Source organism: Pleurodeles waltl, chromosome 10 (genome assembly GCF_031143425.1).
Source record: "Pleurodeles waltl isolate 20211129_DDA chromosome 10, aPleWal1.hap1.20221129, whole genome shotgun sequence".
NCBI classification, from domain to species: domain Eukaryota; kingdom Metazoa; phylum Chordata; class Amphibia; order Caudata; family Salamandridae; genus Pleurodeles; species Pleurodeles waltl.
This window is the reverse complement of record NC_090449.1, coordinates 623,625,170-623,651,646: the sequence shown is the minus strand read 5'-3', so window position 1 is coordinate 623,651,646 and position 26,477 is coordinate 623,625,170. Positions and strand designations below refer to the sequence as shown.

General features: G+C 39.6%; 1 protein-coding gene across 1 annotated transcript in view; it reads right to left on the bottom strand.

Annotated features, from left to right (window-relative positions):
* Positions 1–4,055: 4,055 nt before the first annotated feature.
* NUB1 (negative regulator of ubiquitin like proteins 1) overlaps positions 4,056–26,477 on the bottom strand; it is a 316,976-nt gene continuing 294,554 nt past the window's right edge. Inside the window, exons 15-16 of the mRNA XM_069211094.1 lie at positions 20,873–21,050; positions 4,056–6,750 (exon numbers count right to left, since the gene is read on the bottom strand). Of these exons, the coding sequence (XP_069067195.1) occupies positions 6,563–6,750; positions 20,873–21,050 (366 nt within the window). The 3' untranslated portion in view covers positions 4,056–6,562. The remainder of the gene's footprint in view (positions 6,751–20,872; positions 21,051–26,477) is intronic.

Genomic DNA, 26,477 nt, shown 5'->3' with positions numbered 1-26,477 from the left:
AAAAAGAGGCAGAGAGAGAGAGAGACAGAAGGGGGTGTCAGGGTCAGGCCTAGGCCTGTGCACGTGTAGATTAAAAACCAAAACAAAATAAAGTCAGGACCCCAGATGTATGCACAGTTGGGGCAGGGGAACATGCCTTTACACCATGTAGGAGACATCCCAATAGGGAGTAACTGGAGGGTGTGGACCAAGAGTTTTAGTAGTATAGTATCTCATGGAATCAGAGAATCTCAAGCATGTCACATGATTAGTTGAACCAAAATGGTGGAAGGCAATATCCTTTTGGGACACAATGAGATGACTAAAACTGCTGTGAACTTAGCAGAATTCATAGTCTGATGATGCTGATCAAGTTGATGCAGAGATTATGACAAATGCCTTAACTGAAACTACCCCAAACTTACCAGGACCGTCTTTCTAAAAATATTGCTACACCTGGAAAATCATTATGATTCTTCAGTTATGAAAAGAAGTGTTGGTGAGTGTTTTCACTTCCAAATTCAAGAGAAAATAACCTATACTTCTAACTTAGATCGGGTGCACATGGTAATGTTTCAACATTGCTTGAAGCTTTCATCCATGTATTCAACTTTGAACACTCTTATGCTGGAGCCCTTTAAGGACCCAGTGATTGCATTCATTATAGATTTACAAATGTTGACTCCTGTGTATGGTTTGTACATGGGAATTATATTACCTAAACAAACACATCCTTTTCAAAGAGTTTGTAAAAGATTGGTGGGACAGTTTAAATTGTATTTTTACATTATGATCTTAGCAGGCTTATTTATAGGACAACTGTTCTAGTTTTGTTTAGGAAGGTTGGTACAAAATAAGGGGGAACCCCCTTATACAGCTATCTAAAAAAGAATCTCAGAAAGAAATGTTCTGGTAATTATCTGTAGTACCTTCATGCATAAGTGGGTAGTCAGGGGAGGTAAATATCTCTAAACAATAATAAATGAGCTCACAGGTTGTTGCTAAATGCCACATTATTACTTTTTAGATACATTAAATAATTAAAGTGAATGCAAGGTATGCTACGAATAGACCATTTGTATCACACGTTGACTAAAAAATCCTTAATCAATACAGAAAACATGCTTAGACAGGGTTCAGCATTTTGTGACATTTGTCATATAGACAGGATTGAGTGTCAAAATACCATGAGTGATACACAATGGTGGATAGTGAGTATTTTCATATTTTTTACTTACAATATTTATTTTTTATTTCTTAATTACATTTCCAAACTATAATTCCTTAGGGAGTTATTTAGCCATATTAATTTAGAGATCCAATTATTTGAAGGTTCCACCTTCATTTAAGTTTGCAGGGACATTAGCAGACTTGCACATATCCCAATGAGAACCATCATTTGTAATTGTGATCTTAGTGTAACATGGTTCTCAGCATTAAATAAAGATAGATGGTGGATATTTTGTTGCAGAATTATGCATCTCCTCTTTAGTGCTGGAATTACGTGAGATATGGCCTTATGTGCCCGTTTACAGTCAGCCATTTAGAAAGTGAGAATTGTATTCCTCACTTTCTAAAACCGAATCTTCACAATGTACAGGAATTGAAAATGTTCACCTTTGTTACCCTATACCCAATTTACCCTGGTACCACAAGATACCTTCACAATAATCCAAAATTTGATACTGATACTGGGAGCTCGTTGTGGGATATGATTGATATAACATCAGGGTAAGGTACTCTAATAGCAAAATTTTGCCTTTAATGTCTGGAAATTATTAGTAGAAGCAGGCCTTAAATAATAACTTATTTACTTTTCTTTAACTTCTCAATCTAAATTCAATGTAGTGTAAACAAAATGGGTTGGGTATGACATTTTGCAAAGCAGCTTGTTTTGTAATAATCTCTTGTGAGATGTCCTGCATCTTCTACTTTAGAAGGATGACTGTTTCACTAAAATAGGAACTAAATAAGCTAAATAGACATAGAAATTAGCAATGGATTACAATTCTGAAACAAGCAATTATTATGTTTTGCCTCTGAATTAATAAAGTTATTTCAGCAGAATTTGTGCAAACTAGTTTTGTTATACCACAGGGGTTATGGAGCACAAGTTCTGCAGCCCTTCAATATGACAGTAGAGCTTTTTAAAACTTATATTTATGCACGCCTCAAGAAAATGAATGATACTGATGGTATGGAAATCAACAAGGACAACTTTAATGGGGGACTAGTTACACAGTGTAACTAAATGGGCTACATTAGAGATAACTTTGTTTTGAAGTAGGACAAGAAATACCGAGGTAATTATGATCAATTTGATAATTTAGAGCACTTAAAGTTTAACAAATGTTCACGTTGTTTTTGCTAAATGCTTATTTGGGTGTGTCTGGCTTCATAACCTCACATCACTTCTTGTATTATGTTAGGTATAATAGTCCCAGTTTGTTTTCGTTTTCCATTTCTTTCTCATTACCCCTTTCTATTTGTCTTGTCATGAGTTGAGATGGTAATGATTGAATGGTTCATGGTTTATATTATTATGATTGACTAAAATGTTGTTTAATATATGCCATTTGTTTGCTGGCTGTAGTGATCCATAACTATACACAGTCATGAAGCCATGTTGCAATCATTACTACATTTGGTCTCACCAGTCTTCTGTATAATTCCATCTGTGCTCCATAAATAAAATATTAAATAAACAAAAACAAACTCTGCTTAGTGAGTGTCTGAATAGGAGGCGTTCCTGAGAGTAACAGAGTACAAGTTGAATGAAGGTCCTAAATGACATACCAGGTATAAAGTTTCCTGCAATTACAATGGGTGATAAATGGGTGCAAGCCACAAAGACAAGTCAGTAGCACTTGCTGTGTCCCCGAAGAATTCATTTAAACTGCCTCAAGATGCAAAAGGCCAAACATTCAATGAACTGTTAGATGTTTCACATATACCAGAAAAAGGTTTTCATCCCTATGTGCACCTTAAAAATAAAATTGAAAGCCATTAAATAGACCCGTGACATAGACAATTGTAGCCATACCATCTGGAGCCTTTTTTCAACAAACTTTTATTTTTAGATTAGAAGAAATAGAAATAGTATAAAATATTATAATCAATGTCTCATAACACTTTTGCACAAATTACATCCGAGTGAATTATAATCCAATTTTACATATCTCACTTTTTATTAATGTTGGTATGTAATAAGCCCCCCCCCCAGAATCTTGATTAAAGGCGAAAGAAAATATATTTTACATTTTTATAAACCCCAGATTTCCCCACCAGGTGTCAGCATGCTGTACACAGAATAACTGAAATGGCGACCTCTTACAAATAAGCAGATAACAATACCATGAACGAATAAAGAGACTAATAACAGAGGCATCATCCCAGCAAATGTAATAGCCAGGAAAAGCAACAAGGAACAGTTATAGGGGTAGTGCTCTAAACAGAGGGTGAAGGAATTTAAAGGAAAGGAACGTGGGGGCTGAGTGAAGCAGTGTGTGAAGGAGAAATGGAAAGACAGGGAAGAAGGGGTTCTTTGAAGGAGCCAGAGGGAGAGGATTGGAGGCCCTGTTCAGTCGAGCAAGTTACTATTCCGAATAAAGTTTGTAGTGAAGTGAGTTTGACAGGGTGGGGTTTGTGCTGAACTACTACCGATTTAAGGCTATTTGCTGCTTTATTATTATCGCTTTTTAATTCAAATGCAATAGTGGCCTTGCTCCTAAGGTCCTTCATTCCACAAGAGACTTTCAGTGTCTGATAGAGGTATTCTGATTGTTGCCGGTAAAAGGCTTTAAATATTATGCATGCTGTTTTAAATGGGATTGTAACCTCTCAGGGAAGCCAATCAAGCTCTCTAAGAACAGATGTAATGCAATAACATTTTTGGTGCTGGATAGTGCTATATAGTAGCCCTCCTGTGCAGTGGAGAACTGCTTGACTGCTCATAGTTTTTGTTGCTCTCTACAAGCTGGCATTTTCATCATTAATGTGGGAAATGACAAACATTTGTACATTACGTGTTAAATAAGATGTTTGTAGAAGCCGTTTTAGTTTTTTCTTTTCTTTTTACAGAGTGCACGGTACTTAGGGCAGCTTTTACTCAGTCATCGTTGACAGAAACCCAGATTCGACTTCAGATTCTGGTGAATCCAACAGAATAAAGTTCAGATAGCTAGTTTACATAATCATCGAGTTTGATTTTTGTGTGCGGAAATACTATATTTTTGGGAGTTTGGATATGAGCTATTTTCGTTTCTCAAGTTCCTGTACTGATTAAGTGTATGGACAAGGGTGCACACACAATGGGCAGGACTGGAACACGTTAATTTCTTAGGGCCTCTAGATTCATTCTAGACTTTATCCAAAGGTTTTCAAACTAATTATGGAAACGGAGCGAAGGAACAGATGGTATATAGGAACATTACTGGTTGTTTTTATCAGTGTAGTCCAGAGGGCAAGGTGTAATGTCTATGTGATGAATCTGACTTACACCTCTATGGGTGGGGGGGGGGAGGTGGGTTGGAGGTGGGGGGAATCACCAAGTAAAGATGATTTCATTTCAGCGTTTAAAACAGAATCAAACACGTCAAGGTAAAAAAATAATTTAGCTATTAATGCAACTTGTTTATTTCAAACACTTCATAATAAAGCATACTAACAAATCCTATAAAAATTCCATATAAAGAGCTTACAACATTCTTATACAACAAAAATAAATGATTCCTTTGTCACCTAAACTCTTTAAAATACTAATCTGTTTATTCTGCTTTGTTATTTTCGTGCTTCGTAAGTGACTGCACGTAGAGAGCAATTTGTAAAAAGCATGCAAAACTGAAAGGGTAGTTTGTTAAAAAGAGCAGATCTAAAACCTTAAAAGGCAGACATTTTTTTGTGCAAAAGCAGACTTGCTTCTCAACTGAACTAATGCAATTTGGTAGCTCAATAACTTCAAATAAACAAATGTAAGAATACATAGTTTGCATACTGCTAGACATTAGCGCACAATAAAAGAAGATCATTCTGTAAGTGGACAATTGTTTATACTTGAAACATTGTTGACATTAATAGTCCACAAATGAATGATGCTAATTTTGACAGAAAATTATATGTGGCGATTCAAAACACTAAATATGGGGAAATTGCATATATTCTCAACATTTCTAAAATAAAATGCTAGTAAGTCTTGCTGTGATCAGTTACAGACCAATACTGTGATTCTAATGTTCCTGAGTCTGATTTCTCAATTGACACACTCATCATGCACAAGTAATACACATTTCCTCAGACATTAAAGGAAACAAATTACTGCCGATGCACTGTTCACTTTTAAGGCTTCTGATTCAAGGAGTTTGGTACAAAAATATAATTCAGTAAATAAGTCAGAAGCCTTTCATCAGACAATGGATAAAAGAACTGATGATCATATTTAAATATATTAAAATTAGTATAGTATCAAAGTGCCTTAGAAATCACAGCCAGTGAAAATTATTTGGTTCATTCTCATTGCGTTCCTCATACTAAGAGAGGTTAAAGACTACTTGTAGATGAAATTACACATAAATACTAATTTGGGGTTGTTTTGCATTTTCAATTCACTGGGATTTTTTTTCCATTTTACAGACTATTCTAATTTGTTCATCCCCATGTGCCATCCCATTCGATTTCTTAAGTTACTATTACATGACAATCAGCATGTTATATATGTTTTGACTCCACTTCTCAGTGATGTGTGAAAAGGGTGTTCAAATAAACAGATAAACATTATTATTAACAAGAGCCCTATGATTGGCGCAAATAACCAAATTTGAGCTTATTAAAACAAGATTGAAAAAACTTCAGCTGTCGTATGGTATTTTCATAGGAATAATATTGCCGGGACAAGGTCCTGCAGAGTTCAGGCATCACACCAAACAATAATTATACAAATCTCCAGAATGCTTTACATCGTTTAGCAATTGAAAGTTTGGTTATAATGTCATGAGCAACTTGATATAGATTGTCACACAGGACTTCATGCTTTCTTTAACCCACTGCATTTTGTTTATGTAATTTGCCAGCTCTCTAAAGTATACAGTGTGCCTCCTTCAAAAAGGGGTCAAGCTACACAATCTTCAGGCTTGGCACTTGAAATATTTACATTTCACTTGCCCTAACATGGGCTATGGGGTGGTATTTCAATGGACGCTTCTCTTTTCTGTAGTAAGTACTTTTGAGTGCTCATATTTAATTGGTAAATTAATCTATTTGTACTTACCACATGAGGCTACTAATTCATAGGCATTGAAAACCCATAGAGTTATTCCTTTGATTTCAAAGTGCATGTAACTGTCCAAAATTACATTTGCACCAGTATCTGATTTTAGGAGTCATAAGATATTTTTTAAACTATATTCATAAGAGGTGATACATATTTATAGTCAACAAACATTAAACTGCAGACAAAGTCTGTGAAATTAAGTGCTAAGTGTAAAATCAAAACAAATTCAAGTGCTGATAAAACCAAACACCAAAGCCAAAATGGTGCCGGTATCATAGATTTACTTCATCAAAAAAAAACATATGCTTATCTTTATGTTTAAGCATGTGGAGACTTTGCTGCTCCTATATTCTCTAAGTAAGATAAATATTCTGCAATAATAAGTCCCTCTTCTTCTAGAGTTAAATCAAGATAATCCTCTTCATGCTCTGGGATATCATCTAAGATTTCCTTCACCGAATCTTCTTCTGTCTCTTTAGCACTTTCTTCCCCTTCCTTTGAGGTTGCTAAAATAAAATGTTAAAAAAGTCAACTTAAACTATTTACAAACATTTACCCCAAAAATGTCTAAACAAAGATAAAGTTATTACACTAGCATATTTTGAATTTGTACAAAGCCAAGAAACAAAATATAAAATACATCCTAGTCCATCACAACAAGCATTAAATATCTATAATGTCCATCTGTCGACATATGTTAGTGATAGATCCTGACTGCTGTTCCTAGGCTCAATGTTTTATTTGGCTTAATTCATAGTAAAAACTACCTGGCATTTTTTCTGTACCGATGAGAATCTGAGGTACACTAATTCCTGAAGGGAAAGTGTCCCATACTCTTAGTGACAGGCTCTGCCCTTCAGTGGATAGTTAATGAGAAAAAGACAGTAATGTTTAAAACTCATGTCTTTCTCTCTTCAAAAGACAAGTACTCACTTTAGTCACGTTGCTTCAGGTTCCATATAAACACGTCACGTTCATCATGGAACTGGATATCACTGTAGAAACTCCTGACTTCCATGACAATTCATTAACCGTTAAAATATTTTTCCCCATAATGCCTCCTGTATGAGTAACATGGCTTCTGGCGCTTCTACTCCAATAACAAACTGTCCTGAGCAACAGGCAGAGGCTCTGGTCTGCATGAAAATATTTTTGGTGCTTGCTTACATAGTTGAAGGAGATTTGTGACCCACCACATGTCCACTATGTGAGTTTTCCTCTATGCATGCCCTGGACTGCCGGAGTTTTATGCCTACCCTTTGTATCAGGACATTAAAGGCAATGTTGGTAGGCTATATCCCTGACCATTCAAAAATAAATCATTACAATTGGCTCTAGGTTCCTAGAACACGGAGAAGTAGTCTTTAATTGTTTGCTTTTCCTGAGTTGGCAAACAGATTTATTTACAGCTTTACTCAATCATTAAAAGTTACATTAGGTCATCATCAGTGATAACCCGCGCCTGGGTCTCAGACAAGATTATGTTTACTCTGTGAGCCTATTCACTTATACACCAGGGTTGTCAGTGGCTATCAAGTCTATAAACCTGTGTATGAGGCATCAAAATATAGTCTGAGCTATCCTCAACTATGGCTAGATAGGTTCCTCGACCTACATTTACCATGCTTCATTTGGAACAAATGATGAGCTAGTACATCATAGAACTTTCTATATAGATCACACTGTTATTGCAAGTAATTGCTGATTTGAATGACTTCTGAGAGGGGTGGGCCAATGTAGCCTAATTATATGATAAAATGACTCCTTTTAGCAACCTTTAATTTATTGGAATTCCTCATACGCTCAGATTTGGGATACACGTCAATACTGGCTACATTGAATCTGCTGTCGGAATGGCACTTATTATTTTTTTTTTTAATCAGTATTTTTATTTTACATACTCTGAATCTAATTATTTACTTCTCTGACATAGCAACAGTGAGAAATAGAAGTTGTTTGTCAGTGTTGCTACATCATAAAGCAATAGGGCTATCTAAGAGGCTATCGGTAAAGAGCTGACTTTAGCACAACATCTGGTGTGAAGGAGATTGGAAGGCACAGAAGGTGGATGGCAAGCCGTTATAATATATATATATATATATATATATATATATATATATATATATATATATATATATATATATATATATATATATATATATATATTTTTTTTTACTGGTAGGACAGGGAGGTCAGGCCATGGTAAGCATGGCTGCCCCATCATTTCTCTGTCCCTTCACAGCAGCCAAAAGAAGGGGCAGAAGATCTTGGTGGTCTGAGTGACATCATAGTAACTCAAACTTTGCTCTCATCTATTTGTTGTGACTTATAAACCCTCGATGAAAACAACCCGATTATTCACTGTTACCTATCTATAATTATATGTAGTCATTATATAGCTGCAAATCTGCCCCAATAGAATCAATCGGACCCAATAGAATCAATCTGTCTTCCCAGTTCTCGGAGCGCTGACTTCACTGGTCATTCATGCACTCCTGCAAAAGTCTCACGTACAATCGAGTACTGGGAACTATGATTATGCATGCTATTTTCTATCTGAGGAAGTGATGTGGCAAGATGTCAGCTAAGTTTGCTGGAAGTGAAAAATTGTCTTTCCTGGGAAGGATGCTTATTTGCCCTGTGATTCTAGGTAGTGAATTATCTGCACCAGGACAGCTGCTCACTTGCTGAAATAATATCTCTACCCTACTTATGAATGGTTTTTACATCAGTGTCAAGATTTCTTTTGCTTTCTCTTGAGTTTAGTTTGAGCAACCAGTTGTCTCGATAAGGAGACACTTAGAGATATACACCTATGTTTGTCTTCATCTGAGATGTGCTACCATGACTGCCATACGTCAGAAAAAAACATGCTTGGGGCTGGTTTAGCAGTTTGGGAAAACTATGGATTGCAAACATTATGAATTTCTTGCGTCTAGGAGGAGTTGGATATAAAAAAAATATGCATCTAAAAATGGTAAGGCTTTTAACTTGAAAGAAGGGTAGTATAAGAAGTTAAAAACCTCAGCCTATAGCCATTGTTGGCAATACCTAGCATTTACTTGACTTTTATTATATTCTGTCACACTTCCAAATGTTCTGTGAGGCTTCATATGTACTGGAGAGGTAACAATGAGGGTAGAGAGACGGAGTCATTGATTGGGAGCTACTGTCAATTTAATAACAGATGCTGAAGACAGTTGCACTTCTCTCTGACTTTCAATGACCTTCAGTGTCCCTTAATTCATTGTATGGTGGAATAAAGGTGGTACAGATTAAGATAACTTTTCTTTGTCATCGTAATCATCAGCAACTCCTCTAGTGAGTTTTTCAGAAGGCCGAGTACTGCTCTGCTACGTTTATTTTCTTTCCAGCCTTGATATTTGCTTTGTTGCTGCTGATGTTTCACAATTTCCACAGTATTTTGTAGTTAACACAGGAATAACAGGACCAATGGGTCTTTATAACTCAAGGTTTAAAAAATCATGGAGACTTACCTTACCCAGAAAAATGCTACGTTTGGAGCCAAGAAGTCAAATTTACTGATGAGAATCTGGAGATCTTGTGGAAGAGGTGGTCATATAAGGACCCAATGATGAATGACAAAGTGGAATAACTCCAAGTTTGAGACTTTTAGGGATGTGCAAGTATCCTACTGATAAGTGAACAATGTGGCACCTTATTTGGTTTCCCTTGTGACGGAGCTTGAGGCAGTTACATGGTCATATGCAGTCTTTTGTCCATTACATGAGACAATGGCAGCATTGTCTTCTCTCTTGCAAGATATTTTCTGAGGTGATGGGTCCAGAGGCAAGTCTTCACTGAGTGTCCCTTTTAGATGAAACAAGGAAAAACGCATCTTTTCAATTAAACACCTTAGTAAATGTTGAGGCGAGCTCAATGCTGATATTCAATGGTGTATCCTTCAATACTGAGTGCCTTAAGAATGCCTAGATTAAAGTCATTCTTCTTAACAGTGAACCTGTTGAGATCTAGTGCTTCAATGCAATGAATGTTTGGAAAGGTATAACCAGAGTTTTTCCTTTTTTCTGCACTTTGAGAGGAGGCAGCAAGATGGTTTCAAGCAGCAAAGAGGTGGCAATAGTAAATACTGCCAGCCTTGCATGAGTCAACTACTCACCTATAGTTAACTGTGATTACTGTATGAATGCCATCTGCCTCTGAGAAAGTCCAATCCGTTCCTAAGTGTTCTTCTGGACATCTTGGGACAAAAGGGCCATTCCTACTCAGTGAGAGAATACAGAAGGCAAAGATTATAGGGCGAGAGCGTCAGTTTCCTAATGGAAATTATCTTAAGCAGTCATTGAGCTCCTTTGGATTCATAGGTTGGAACTCCATTTGTCCGTGATTAGTCTGAATTCTTAAATGTAATAATTGGGAAGATATGGATGACTTGGTTCACTGGACTGACAAATAACTATAAATTAAGTCTTTCATAAAAGCTGAAAAACAGACTGAAGGAAGTCATTTTAATGAACTCCGAGTGGCTGTAAATTTTAAAGTATTGGAACTACTAAGGAAAAAACTATCAATATTAGGGCTTCAGACACTGAAGTTATAAAGAAGAAGTCAATGTTAATTCTTTGAGTAGTAATAGAAAACGTACTTATTCATTATTAAGGTACTGAGTGTAAGGTCTCCAGTGTAAAGGGCCAGGATGAATCATTACTTCAAAACCCTCCATCCAGCGTTTTTTTAGTTTTTTATTCTACAGAGGCCACTTTGGAGAAAATGTAAAAAAAACAACCCTTGGCAAAGCAAATTGCCTTGATTAACACTTCAAATTATCTCCATTACTCTTCCCTTTTCAGTGAAATCTTGAGTGTTCAAAAATTATATTTGAGACTTCCTCTTAATGCTCCACTGAAGATAGTGGTGAACAAGGCACCTAGAACCAGGTAAAATCTTTGAGAATTTGGTGGCTAAGGGAGGGATTTAGAAATGGCCACTAGTAGGACTTCTGACAAAAAAAAAAACACAAAACCTGTATGCCCACCTCTACGTTCTCCTGCAAGATAAGGCAGTCTTCCTGACAGCGGAACCAATACCTGCTCTGTCTCAGAATGCCACTGTATGATTTGACTAGCGGAAAAAGCATCAGACAAGCCGTCCAATTGAAACATATATACCAGTTTGCCAACACTTTCCTCCATGTAAGACCTCCATAGGAACCATGGTGACCTTGCACGGACCCACACAGAAATATCCTTGATGTTCTTGAAGAATACTCACAGCACACATCTAATTTGGATGCTGGAAATGTTACCAACTTAGAGCTACATTTTCAGTGACCAAATTAAATGACAATAATACCACCATGTTGACTGGACATGATCAACTGCCTTCAATGACTAAAGCACCTCTATCATCACACTTGCAGGGGGCTCTTCAGGGACAGTTACAACCACCACTGTAGATGAAATGTTTAAATGCAATGTACCTTTCTCCACCTGTGGGGCAGAGGCATTTACTCATTAGGTCAGACACCACCATAAATCAGTACCCTTACACTAAGTCAAGCTTCAAAGACGCATCATGCAATATTGGGTAGCATATGTCATATTTTTTAAAGATACTTACATGCTTCAGTAAATTCATGACTCTCCTCTAGATCATTATTGTACTTCGCAAAGGGCAGAAGTGTAAACGTGGATCTACAGATATCAAAATTGAGGGCTGTATAAAACCCCCACACCTTATGAGCTGTTAACCCAATAACTCTTAATATTCCATAACCAAATATTAAAAGGATATGTTTAGCAGACCCATAATTTGGTGGTCAACTACATCCATTGTGACTATCTTCGTGACCACTAGATGCCTTTTTAAAGCTGGGCATTAAATCATTAATGAAAGAAGATGCCTAGAGAATTTAAAGGACAGTCTTGTCTTTCCCAAGTCTTTTAACTGCAGTTTCTAGGCTCATCCAAAATTCCTGAAGCTCAGAAAATATCAAACATTACAAGAGTAAGGAGTGGCTGATGTGTGTAAAGAGGACATGATCCATTTTCAGCAGGTGACAGCCCAGGTATGTATTTTTGGCTTCACTTACTTTGCAAGTAAAACCATTTTGGACAATTAAGGGTAGGAGAGTGGCCATCTCTGCAGGTCAATTGTGGGTTGATAATAAACTAGAAAAAGAAGAGAAACAGCTTTTTCACCTGATTAGAGGTGCTAGACAGCCTAAGGCAACAAATCATTCCTCATTCTTTCACTGCTTGGGATGTTATTTCAGATTTGCAATAATGCAATGAGCAAACTCACAATTACTTATTTGCACTAAGTGTTGTCGGCAAAACCAAGTTCTTGTGTTTAATTGCATTCAAAAGGGTTTCAGAAGTTTGACCACCTGTAGCTTGACAGTGTTCCCCAATGCAATGTTACTTAAGTCTTAACAGTAGAACAGAAAATGCTTCAATGAGTGTTGAACATCTATAGCTCCCTGAAAATCCTAAACTATGTGCTGTTTGAAAGATGGGGGTATATATGCATAGGTATTTGTACAGCACCTGGCTACCTACAGGGCAATAGAACTCTTACAGGGGAAGAAATCATGAATTATGATTGAGGATCACTTACACTGACTCAAAGTGTTGACAGGTGGTGAATCCTTGAGTTCTTTTTTTTTGGACATATAGGCCCTCATTATGACTTCGGCGGTCTTTTTGTAAGACTGCAAAAGCCGAGGACGTCGAAAGACCGTCAGTGCTGGCAGTCTTAAGAACGCCCTATTATGACTGATTTAATTCCGACACCAGTCGTGCTGGCGGTCAGCGGAGAAGAGGCGGTTCCACTACTGGCACCTCCACACTAAAAGGACGCTGCACGCCGTATTACAACCTGTAAAATGGCGTGGCGGTGTCCGGATAGCGGGGCGTTACCGGCAGTGGAAGTGCCGGGACCTCTCCCCTCCCGGGCAACCTCCTCGACGGAAGAGGTAAGTGAATCAACCGACAAGGGAGAGGGGTGTGTGTTTGAGTGTGTAAATGTCGTGAATGCGGGGGAGGGGGCTATTTGTGGGTGCGTGTCAGAGTGTGTGAGTGATTGTGGGTGGACAGGGTGAAGGGGGTGTGTGAGACCGCCACCGTGGTCAGAAGACCACCAGGTTCGTAATGAGGGCCATAGTGTACTCTGAAGAAGTGGGGTTTCAGCTCTTTTCTGAACTGCAAAAGGGTTGGGGCAGTTCTGATGATCTTGTTACAGATCGTGAGACCACATATGCAGCACAACTGTCTTTTTTTGTTTCCTGTCTAGTGATGTCCTGGCTTCTGGTGTAGGGCTCTCCACCTGAGGTTCATTTGTCTGCCAGGTTTATTTGCTATGAAAGAGTGCTAGTTGGTTTCCTTGTGCCAAGTAGCTTATTTTGAAAATTATGTAGGCTTAGAGGAGGTTTTAGCATAATTCCATAAGGCAGGACTGAAACACTCAAAGCTCTTTACGCCTTTCGTGAGAAGTGCTGCCACTTCCAGGTTGCCTTTCAGGGGACCCAGGGTAAAACTCTCAGATTGGTTTCTTGGCAATGTAATATTTGAAGTAGAGGTGTCAAGGATGAAACCAAAGGTTGCTATTAGTTGGGGGATTAATTATTCCAACTTTATGCCAGAAAGCCAGGCTCAAACTCCTATGATTCATTGTTACTATTGGCAAACAACAGCAATTCGGCTTTGGTCACGTAGCGTTTTAGGATGATGCTGGACATTCAATTCTAAATAAGAATGAGACAGGCTTTGAATTGAGTGATGTGAGCAGTGGAGATTTTCAGGTAGAGATGAATTAATTGGTGTACTAGTGAATCTTTATGCTAGTGCCAGTAAGTAGCGCTTCATGAGATTCTTTGTGGGATCAGGAGGGAACCCTGAGCCACTCTGCAGGAGAGGACTTGTTTCTGGGGTCTTCATTTCAAATTCCCATCTAGACGAAGTGTTATAGGTTAGTTAAATAGGAAAACCTATTGTAAGACCATGATTCAAGCTAGTCTGGCTGATGAGGAAAGATACCCCGAAACCGGTCCCAGGATGCTTGTTTCCAGTCCAGGGAGGACCTGGCTTGGCAGTTTGAGATGGACTGTTCCCATGGGGAGCAGGGTCAAGACTGATTTGCATATGGCTGGGTCCTAACTGGAATGCCATGGCGAGCAAAAACGATGGATTTAGGCCTAGATCTGTGAGTGGGATGCGAATGGTTGATTAGTTCAGCATTTGGTTCATCATCTGTTCTTTTTGCATATATTAGAGAAGCCAGGCATGATGCAATATGTGGATTAGTGCTTGGCAGTTGATGCTGTGGAAGGGTGCATACAGGTTGAGGAAGGTCAAAATGTGAGGTAGTTTGTGGCAATCCAGAGGGCATCATTTACTCTCTGAAAAGTGGCACTGCCTCTGCCACAGATAGATATGAAACCAGTTTGGCAGTGCTGTTTGAAATTTTGCTGATCTGATATTGTAGTTGAATGACTATATAAAGGAAAAATAACATGAACTGAAAACCAATGTTTTAAGAACATCACCCCCTACTCATAATATCTTTCAAAAAATCTCAGAGTCTGATGTCTTCTCTTGCTTTGGCCAATTGGGTTAAATGAATGATAGCTTATATTGATATACTAATATTTTGGGCTTACTGTCAGGCATATAAATCACAACCCACTGTTGTTGGCCTGTTCTCCTTATATGTTCTTGTTAGTCTGCTGTGAGCAGATATCAACTGATTTATTTGCTATACTTTCAAGTTCATTGTGCCCACTGATCATGGTCCCCTAATAAAGATTTATTCCTTCATCTTTGTCAGAGGTTCAGACTGTCATCAATATGTAGAGTACATTCTGGTTGACAGTAGGCTAAATAAAGAAAAATAACATCAGGTAACCCTTATGGGCTGGGAGGGAAAAACACCCAAAGGGGAAAGATGGTTCAGCCCAAAGGTTTGAAGTTACGAGGGCCAGTGATACAGGATTCTACGTGAAAAAGGTACTCAACTATTTAATGATATTTCCAGAGGTACAGAACATGTCTAATTTGAATAATAACTTTACCAGGACATACTGTTGAGCCAAGCTTTTGTTGCAATGAGTTAAACACTTTCAGATATCTGCCAAGCCCCTATGGTAAATGCTACTATTCTGGTGAAGGGTTCACAGATAATACCTATATCCACTATGTGTGAAGAACTGCACTTATGTTTCCTTAGAGACCATGAGAAATTCACAAAGCCATTTAAATAGGTGGAACATCCCCTTGAGTTGCTTGACGGTCAGGGGGTTTTGGGAACAAATAGGGGATAATCATCTTCATATTTCAGTTAATATGATTTTGATAATTCCACAGGGTACAATAATGTCCACCAATATACAGAAAACAGGGAGAAGTTTGCAAGTGTGAGATAAAAAGTAGATTTCTTCATATGATCTGGCAATGTGTTGGGGTGCAACAATTGTGGGGGAGGTACAGCAAAAGGCATTAAATGTAATATGCTGGAAGATGATGAAAGGCCAATCCAAATGTAGACCGTCAGGCATCTGGAAAGGGACATGCATCACAATAGGGTATTTGTTGCTACTGAAGCAGAGCTAGCTAGTAGCCATGAAAGATGTAGCTATAATATGGGAAGCAGATACTACACCCAAACTTAACCGGATTTCCAGATAGAAGAAGTGAATAAATTAATGCATGATGCTGGAGATGATGGTAAGCAATCTCAAGAGAGTCTGCAAACGAAAGCTTCTGTTACTACAAGATGCGGTGTGGGATTAAGCATTGAGTGTCAAATATTCGTGGGCATTAAGCTGCTCTAGGATTCAAGTGATCACTCAACAACAAGCCTCCTGGTTGTCAACCAGAGAAGAGGACTTGACCAAAATCACTCACAGCCTGTCCTTTTTATGCCACTTATACCTAAGGAAAGAGTGAGCTCATGCACAAGGACTGATAGAAGCATGCCTCTTTCACTTTCTCTCGAGACAAGACCTCTTGTTAGCTGACTCAGCAACATTTTCCCTCCCAACAAAATCCTGCAGTTCTAATAATGCCTCCGTCACTAAACTGGAAATTCGATTCTGTAAGTTACCTAATCATTCTGTGTCTAAACCAGTAACTATGTGGGAAATGTATCAACGTTTTAAACAAATGTAATGTCATCTAATGATGTTTTGGAGATTGAAGATGTGCATGGCATCCGCCACACCATTCTACCAGCCAGATCATTTATATGTTTTCTCTTTCTATGCAGGTTTATTTTCCACCATAGGAGAGGTAAATCTAACACAGATAGCAGGGAACCCAGAGGACATTGCATTGGGATGGCTGAGTGATGCACAGTGTCAATTCCCTAGTACAGTCATTCAAGTTGGACAAAATCCTATTAGTCTTTGGTAGGGCTCCCTAATAATAAGAGTACAGGGTAGGATGGTCTGCCAGCTGAGGTTTATTAAGCATATGTTAATACTCTTGCCCCACATATGCTGACAGTATTTGAGGAGGCTTGGGAAAAGCAGATCTTCCCACTATCAACGTGAGAGGCAGTGATAATTGCTCTACTCAAGCACGTAAACTGACATAATTGAGAATCATATTGTCCACTATCCATGATCAATAAAGATGTTAGAATCTTGGCCAACCTGATTACTAATGGCTTAATACTCATCATACCTGACCTGGTAATGTCAGACTAGTCTGGCTTGATTCCAGGCCACTCAACAGCTCACAGTCTGCAGCACACTGATCTGGAAGTAATTATTTTAGATGCCTCCATCAGTTTCTGGATTGGATCTGACTTCTCTACACTCCACCAATAGCTACAGCGTGAAACAACACTATCTTATCTGAACCTACTGTGATAAAGCATGGGACAATGCAGGGCTGCCGTTCTCATTTGTCCTTTTTGAATGGGCCTTGGAGACTCTAGCTGCAAAGCTGTGACAGAAGTCTTCAGAGAATGTATATCAGTCCACCATCAGATTAATGTTCTACTATCCATGTAAGGAGACAACATGACACTATGCATTACAAAAAAAATAATTGAATGAGTATCTCAATAACACCTTAAGCGAATATATATTTGGAATATTATCAGGTGCCTGTATCAACTGGAATAAATCCTTGATCTGTCTCCTGACTGACAAAACTGCTAAACTTGTATCCGACTACTCAGAAGGGTGTACAGGTTTCACAAAATATCTGGTAATTTATTTAACCAAGATGGGGAAGTTGTTTTGCATGAAAACTACAGTACAGTGCTAGATAAAATAACTGATGAAATAACACACTAGGGGCCAGATGTAGAAAGCTGTTTGCATGGTGCAAACTGCGAAAATCGCAGTTTGCGCCATGCAAAAGGCCTTTTGCAATGCACATTCACAATTTGCGAGTCGGTACCGACTCGCAAATTGTGAATGCGACTCGCAAATAGGAAGGGGTGCTCCCTTCCTATTTGCGACTCGCATCGCAATACAGAATTGCTTTGTGACCGTGAATGCGGTCGCAAATTAATTTGCAGTTACCACCAGTGTCACACTGGTGGTAACCCATTCGCAAAAGGGAAGGGGTCCCCATGGGACCCCTTCCCCTTTGTGAATGTTGCCAAAAAGGGTTTTTCAGAGCAGGCAGTGGTCCAATGGACCACTGCCTACTCTGAAAAACCGAAACCAAACGGTTTCGTTATTTTTTTTATTTTGCAACTCGTTTTCCTTTCAAGGAAAACGGGCTGCAAAACAAAAAAAAACTGCTTTATTTAAAAAGCAGTCACAGACATGGAGGTCTGCTGACTTCAGCAGGCCACCATCCCTGTGAGTGCAGGGACTCGCTATGGGGTCGCAAAATGCGACCCACCTCATTAATATTAATGAGGTGGGTCTTTGCGACCCCATAGCGAGTCGCAGACGGTGTCTGAGACACAGTTCTGCATCAGGATTTGCGATTCTGAAATTGCGAGTTGCACCGACTCGCAATTTCAGAATCGCAAATTCTGACATTGCTAAATCTGGCCCTAGATCTTACTGCCGTTTTTTCACTTGCAGGCTGAATCAGGATAATGAATATGGTAATACTTTTGAAGCATCTTTAATACTTTGTGAACACTTTTCCCACTCTCTTCCTCTCTTTTTTATAATGCACAGAACACAATTAGTCAGGTTTGCTTTGGAAGGCAAGCAACCTAGAGTCAGGTGGAACACTCTTGTATTGCCATTTAGTGGGGGTAGGGTAGTTTGAAGCTCAGACTCTGAAACCATACTACTGCTATGCTCAGAATGACTTCATGATATACTGGTGTCAGCCTTTATCTTATTGTCTACACCTGGACTTAGAATGAGATGCTGTATTCCAAATCCCCCTTTCATCTTTGATTGGTATACTAGTCCCATGAAAGACTTGCGATATAGCCACTACCACATGCACCATAAGTGCCTGGGGTAGACTACACAAAGAATGGGGTTAAATATTGCCTATTCATCCTGCATGCCTCTCAGACATCACCCACTAGTGCCAGGTAACCATAAAAAGGAAGGGCATACCACAGCTTACTGCCTGGGGCTTTTTTTACATGGTAGATCTCCGCGAAGGAAGCTCATTTTATCACAGTTAGCTAATTTAACGGAACTAGATCATACACGCCGATTTGCTTCTATATTATAGGTCGCAAAGTATCTGCAAAGAGCTAGGATCCAAATTTACCTTGCTGAAAGTAAACCTTTTTCGACTCTGGAAATGAATGGTGTTGGGAACCAAAACCACCATTCACTTAATATCTACACTATACTGCTCAGCACAGGAGCCACTGGCAGAAATGGCACCCCCACGTGGAATGGGAGGTAGAACTGGGCATTTAGATTTTGGAAGAGGTTTGTAGGTTTTGTTACACACAAAATGGGCTGATCTTGTCAAGCACTAGGCTGAGCATCATATGTTACGAATACTTTCAAATGGCATATTACACTCCTAAGCTACTGTGAAGGCCTAGCCTCAGAGTAGATTCAACAGCGCATGAACCGGCTCACTGGAAGCAGAATTTCTGAATCTAGCATGGTTCTGTGCTGCGGTACAGCTATACTGGCAAGATATCCTGGCTGCCTTGGCTGCCATGTCTGAGTGTACTATCCAGCCGGATCATATAATTGCTCTATTGGGCAGGTAAAATATTTAGAATCTCTGCACAAGGGGGTTATGTCACAGGCACTCTTACTGGATAAATGGCAGGTAGCTTGACACTGGGGAAGAGGCAGGTCCCCTAAATTAAAACAATAGCTGTCTGGTCTTGTCCACTGCAACAACAGCTTGAGTTACATGCGGAATTGATGCACCAATTGTCCAGGTCCAGGGATAACTGGGGTTCCCTTAAACATACTTAGTCAATGCTGTTACTTGATAAGATTACCTGACCTAAAGGGGGAGGGAGTGCAAAGCCTAATTCTGTAAAATCGTGTACTCAATGTGGTTTGATTGCAGATTTGGCGAACCGGTAGGTCACTATACCTTACTATTTTTACATTAATATACGAACTGTGCATGGTGTAACAGATTGGTGACATTTGTCATGTGGTTACTGACTTCCTTTCCTTACCACATGCTGTTATTAAGTGATGCCTCTTTGCAATGACTAAAAACTTTAATGCTGTTTGTTAAAATGACAAATAAAAAAATGTAATATTCGCTGTCCAATTCAAATGTGAAAAGCACAAATTCAGTTACACAATCTTAAATTATCTCCCAGCACCACCATTAATGAACAGTGATCTACCGCTGCCCATCTGGGCACAGAGTTGTTGAAAATGAAAAGGTTGCCGAGTCAAAAAGTGAGAGGTTTTACCTTGAGAGGGAGTGAAAGAGGCATGTCTCCACCAAAATCTCTCTCTCTTCGGAGGTACAGGTGGAATAAAAAAGTAACACAAGCACAGAGAGGATTTGGTAAAGTCTTTTCTGGTTGACAACAAGGAGACTTCTTGCTGGTAGATCTCTCAAAACATGGAGCCGTGCTAGATCCAAGAGTATTTGACATGCCATGCTGAATCCCACACCACATCCTGAAGTGACAGAAGCCTCAGCTTGCAGAGTTTCTTGATGTTGTGAACCATGATCATTCATCAATCTATTCAGTGCTTTCATCTGGGAACCCAGCAAGTACAAGTGTAGCATCTCCTCCACATATTACAGATATATCTGCACTATATACATACCCATATATACATACACCCATTGAGTGCTGTGCAATTTGATCTTGGTGCACTGGTCAATCTAGGACTTCTGGGCACTTTAAGTTCAGGTAACCAAATACACAACAGATTGTTTCCAATCACTATAAATTCCCTAGATGTGTTTGATTTTAGTTATGTAACAAGAACAACTTAACACTGTATTTTGGGGCAATATATTCTCTATATGCAACTGAAAAGGAGATGCAGCAGACTGAATGTTCACAGTTGATCAATGCGTTATCCCGTCATAATTGGGGGGCCTTTGGGGGGGGGCAAAGTAATATACTGCTCATTAACTAACACACATTGTACCATGATGAAGCCCCAAGCAGAGTGAAGTACAATATAGGAAGTGACGTAAAATGTAAGAGTTGGAGACAATGAAAGATCAAGTAATAGAAAGATAGACCAAGGGCTTTCCTTACCTGCAACAGAACCTGCAGAACTCTCTCCTTGTTCAGGCAATTGTGACAGCATGTTTAATAGTTCAGGTGCAAGAACCCCTTGATTGTGAGCCAACGTCTGCGCTGCCAGCTCAATATTGCCTCTGTACAGCTGCAGAGCTCCCTTTGCTGCCTCTTGACTGAATCCCATGTACGTTAACTAAGCAAAAAACACAGTGCAATTTCTCAAAAACATTACTTTCATTAAACGAGGTAAAATGCATCAATACCGAAAATGACAATAATTGTACAGTACGGCTCTTAGTGGCAGTGGCCAATAGTATATATAGTTTATATGCTGCTAGCCATAAAACAGGTCTTTAAACTTACTATACCCTAAAAGTGATGGTCCGAGCTATTGTATTTCTATTATTCACTGTCTATCAAATATATACCAGATTTTGCAAAAGAAGTTAATGAACATCCAAACTGCATTAGCTGTGACAAATTCTTACTAAAGTGAACCATTGCTTCCAGGGCCCAGGAAGTATACGGTTAGACTTATTGGTGTTTGGAACCAGTGTCTCTTTTGAAGGAAGGACAGCTAGCTAATTAATGCTTGTCAGGGAGATGCTAAAAAGAGAAGTAACTGTCCCTGAGGATTTTCTTATAAAGTAATAGCTGAAAGTAATTCATTCTGTTAATTCATTCCTTCTGGAGCTATGCAGCGGTATGAGTGTACCAGCGTTCATATTTTCCATATGGAAATCAATAATGAGCCACCTTCAAGGGACTTTGGGTGGGGATGTAGGATAATGCAAACGAAAGATCTTTTAATCTCGATATGCTAGCAAGCTGGCCAGTGGTGTAACACAAAATGATGGCGTCTCTACAAATTGTAAACATCGGTTGCTTAGTCTGCCATCTCAAGATGTTCATCGGCCTTGGGCTGAAAGGGGGCCCCTTGAAGATTTGGGGAGCCCCTGAAAGGTTGGGGGAAATCCCTGCACTGCAGGTGCTTGCATTACACCTCTGAAGATGGCCTTCTGCTGTTACACCGATGCATGGCATTGCCATGAAGAACCAAGTCACCCCAGATGCATTAGATGATGCCCAAAGCACGCTGCTCATGCTGTTCCACCCAGCATTCCATCATATGCAAGTGGCAGCATCATGGTGCAGTACGTCAAGAACAGGAGAATAAGAAAGACAAACAAAAGGAAGACTAGAAGAAAGAAGGCACAGTGGGACCTCTCAATGGTAGGAGAAAAAGGCCTTCTAATACTGAAGACTGTGCTGACCACTGTAGTGTTTTCCTCAGAATAGAAACAGAAAAGAAAAATATAAACAAGTTTTTTTGTGATTAGGATATTTTGGGACTATAGCCCTGGAAGGACTTGAAATTGTGCTTTTCTTGGGCTAGTGCTGGGCAGGCATGCCATCGGCCATTACTAGGCTGCAGTGCCCGGGATGTTTTGCAATAGTGAATTTCTCACTGTCCAGGGCTAGAATTTGGGACATTGGGTTCATGGGGGTCAATTGTTCATCACAGTTTAGGTGTTTGGCTCTGGCTTTGATTTTTAAGGGATTTGCCAGGGCAACAGAGGCACAAAGATAAAAATGCAGATCACAATAAGTTCAAGAGATTGCAACGATGCATATGGGGTGGAACTTGGTGCTGCTGGCACTGCATGTTACTCTAAATTTTGAGATTCCATTGAAGAGCCCTACATTGAGTAAAAACAATTAGGGATGAAGGCCATGTGCCCTCAGTGATGGGTGGCTGTTTCAATAGCGCTAATTTGAGGCCAAATGGGCAAAGGACCACTACAGCACCAGGTTACCCAGATAGGCCAGTCCTCTAGACGTTGGCGTGAGGCACTCTGGGAAGCATGCCTGGTCTTTGATAAAGGGCATAAAGGATCAGGCCATAAGGCCCCCATGAGAAGTTGGTCTCATAGAAGCCACCTACAGCGGGAGTAGGTCTGTTGATGGGGCTGAATGATGCAGGTCAACTGGTGATTCCAGCAATTCAGTGGCTGACACGAGCCACAGCAGGGCTGCCTGTTGCTAAAAAATAAGGGTTCTTCCTAAGGTCTACCAAGTAGTTTAAGAACTAGACAAAACATTATTTCTAAACTATATGCATAGAGGACATGACAACAAGCAAAAAAAGCGATTTTCCACGATTAGTACTTCATCTCAGCTTTATGAGAAAACACAGTGGAGGCACTTGTGAACTTAGAAAGGCCTGCACTTAGTACCTGTACACTGGTGTATTTCTCACTAGTAGAAAAAACCCGGAAAAATAATTTAATGAACTCACTTATTTGTCGATGCAAGAACAGAAATGGAGCTTTCTGTTCTCCTAAATGAAGAGGTTGTTGCAAATTGGATTTTAGGGTGAATTTTTGCCAGATGGAGCAGATATGTTAAAAGCTGGTTGAGATGTGAAGACAAATGGTGCATATATCCTTCTCTCGATACAATTGGCAACATCTACTGCTTATCAGCACATATATTCAGGTCATGGGATCCAGCTCGACATATCCAGGAGTTACGCATGCAGGTTTCCAGACTGCCTTGGAGAAGAGGCCACAGGTGCGTATGTGGCCCCTTCTATAATATTAATCATGCAAGCACACATTACGAGTTGTGCGATCTCGGTGGGGTGTAACTTCATTTGCAAGAGGGCATTGCCCTGTGTAAATGAGGAAGCACTTTGCCTTCGCATCCGTGCCACATTACAAATGTGGGTGCAGTGGCAAAAAAGTTGTTAGGAGGCACACTGACTGTACTCCACAGAGGTTGCGCACAGTCGGTATGTTCTCTGAGGGCACTCCTACGGAGGGTGACAAGGGGTCAAAGGGAAGTCCCAGGCATCAATTTATTTAAACAAAGGATGGTGTGGCTCCTGTGAAAGTCAGAGTTTCAGTTTCAGTCCACAGCTCTGCTATTCACTTAAATGCTCTCCTCAGCGTAGCCGCAATCTGTCAAGAGTTTGCGTCTGAGCTGACCACAGTGTGCCAGATACCTAAACTGGGCCCAGGTGTTTAGGAGCCATGATGTCCAGAGAATAGATTTGGCACTGCAGTGAAGAATTGGCTCTTTTGTTACTAACAACTGGCACTTGATTGGGGCTTCCATGGTGAATTGCTGTGACCCAGAACCCTCTCAATTAACCTGCAGCTATTGCAACTATAATGATGGGTTTCTTCTTCATTTTAGCTAAGACCCTTATTATCAGAGGAAACGGTGGAAAGCTTACCCGTAGTTCTTGGTTGCCACTGCCTGCTAGCAAGGAACCAACATCTAAGCTTTTGTTGGAAATATGTCCGGATGCAGTGTGCCCCATTATTTATATATGACCTTTAATTCCTAGTCATTCAACTGACTCATGGCAGCAATAACTCTCATTTTGAGTTATTAATTTAGACAGGGATTCCCCATACATGTCAATTACAACTCTGGAAATCCGGATTCCTTGTCTTGTAATCCTTTTATTATGATGTGGAGTTGATAGGGAATAAATATCAAAATTGCTTCATGGTATTTTTCAATCTCGATATGTTCAAGGTATACAAATATATATATTTTTTCGAATGGATAACTTAATGCCTTCTAACTAATTATCACAAAATGGTTCAGTTTCCACAGTATCTTTAAGAGATGGGTTAAAGTTTCCTGAAGAGGCATACATTGCAGGAAATGGAACTGTATCTGGTAACAGATAATCCCATTATCTAAGTTCATCCTCTTCTGGTCCTTAAACTGGATCCATTTCCACTGATGGTGGCTACTTCACACTCGCGTTTTTAACTACCAGAGCACTTTTGTTTATTGTAGAATTATAGCCTGGTACTAAGGGCTGTGTGGTTGTTAAAGGCCCTCAACTGGAGTAATACACCACAGCAGCAGAGCAGAGACTATAACAAGGAAGAGGGCGGTACGGCTCAATGCAGAAACGCTATAATGCCATTACTACATTCCACCTAGTAAATACCGCAAAGCAGAAGCGCTATAATGCCATTAGTACAATCCACCCACCGAGAATAGAATGTTCTAATTAAAAGGTAGAAACAGAAAGGCAAACATTGGATTGTTGGAGCAGAAGCTCTGTACGAGCCATTGTTGGCCTTTAACCACTCCATTATCTTTACTGTGATGTTGCGAGCACCATTATTCTAATGTTCCTTTAAATCTTCTATGTGTGTGTGTGTGTGTGTGTATATATATATATATATTTATATAAATATATATATATATATCACGGATTGCAGTACCTCTAATGTGCCAGTTCTGTCCGGCACATATTACATCTTCTACCAAGTTTCATTGTACCCATTCAAGCATTTCTGTGTTTGAGGTACATACTTACTGGAGAAAAGTGTGTCAGTCAGAATAGCTCTTATTTACACTAAGAAGCCACCCCTATGTTAGGTGTTTATGAAGCCATTAATACTCCAGGACATTATACTAACTAGTTGGTTATCTTTTCCTCCCCTTAATTGCCATTGCCCTTCAATTTTAGGAACAGCCTACCAGAGAGCGCAGATGTCTGGTGAGATAAAGACATCTTGGGGACATTCAGAAAGGTGACCTAGTAATGTATTTTGCCCGTTGCTTGCCATTGGCTTTGTGGTTTGTAACTCACATTTTCTTGCTTTCCTATTGCTGGCTTTGTTTTCGGCTGTCCAGCTTGAGTTTGCAACTTCCCTTGCCCAAACCTTATTCACAGTTTCCTTCCAATTGATCCCTTTATGTAAACAGGCCTGTAAATCTTGTTCTTATCTTGTCACATTTGCTGTGCATTCAAAGACTGGGGTCAAACGTCAGGCGCTGTCTTCTGAAGCCGATTATTTACTTTTCTTTCTTTGACTTCAAAGTGAGAGGATTTATTTGGCAATCTTGCTAGGTACTGGGGGTGGGAAAGATTTTTTCTAGCATATGACAACATTTAAATGAACTCTGTATTTCAGACATTATCAGTATTAGGAACACAAATTAAACACATTTTTTGTGATTTATGAAATGTGGTGGAAACATACTTTAATGTGAACCAAACAAATCATTACACTAGGTGATGCAATTTCCACACATTTTCGTCTGTGCACTGTATAGTTTTATTAGTAAAACTATATGTTTGTGCAAATGCAATGGTCATTTAAACTGAAAATGTGTTGCCTGCAATGGGAGTGTGCTACCACACCATAAATACTCCACTCTACTCTACTGAACTCGTCACCACCCCACTTTACACCACTTCACGCTATACCTCTCTACTCCAACCTGTACCACTCTACTCTAGGTCAATGCAATTTTTGGGTGGGGTGGTGAGCAAAAGAACGATGGATTTAACCCAGATCTGTGACTGAGAGTGATTGGGGTGTTTGAAATGTTTCAGCACTCCGTTTATCAACCTTTTGTGTTGCAAAGGTCAGCATAAGTTGCATATGGTATGCCAAGACATGGATCTCGTGCTTGCTATGCCACTCGATTCAACCTTGCCTGCCTGATGAGGGGTGCTACCCCGAAATCAGTCCCATGATGCTTGTTTCCGGTCCAGGTAGGGCCTGGCCTGGCAGTTCTCGCTGGACTGTTCCCATGAGGAGCCAGGTCAAGACTGATTTGGATATGGCTTGGTCCA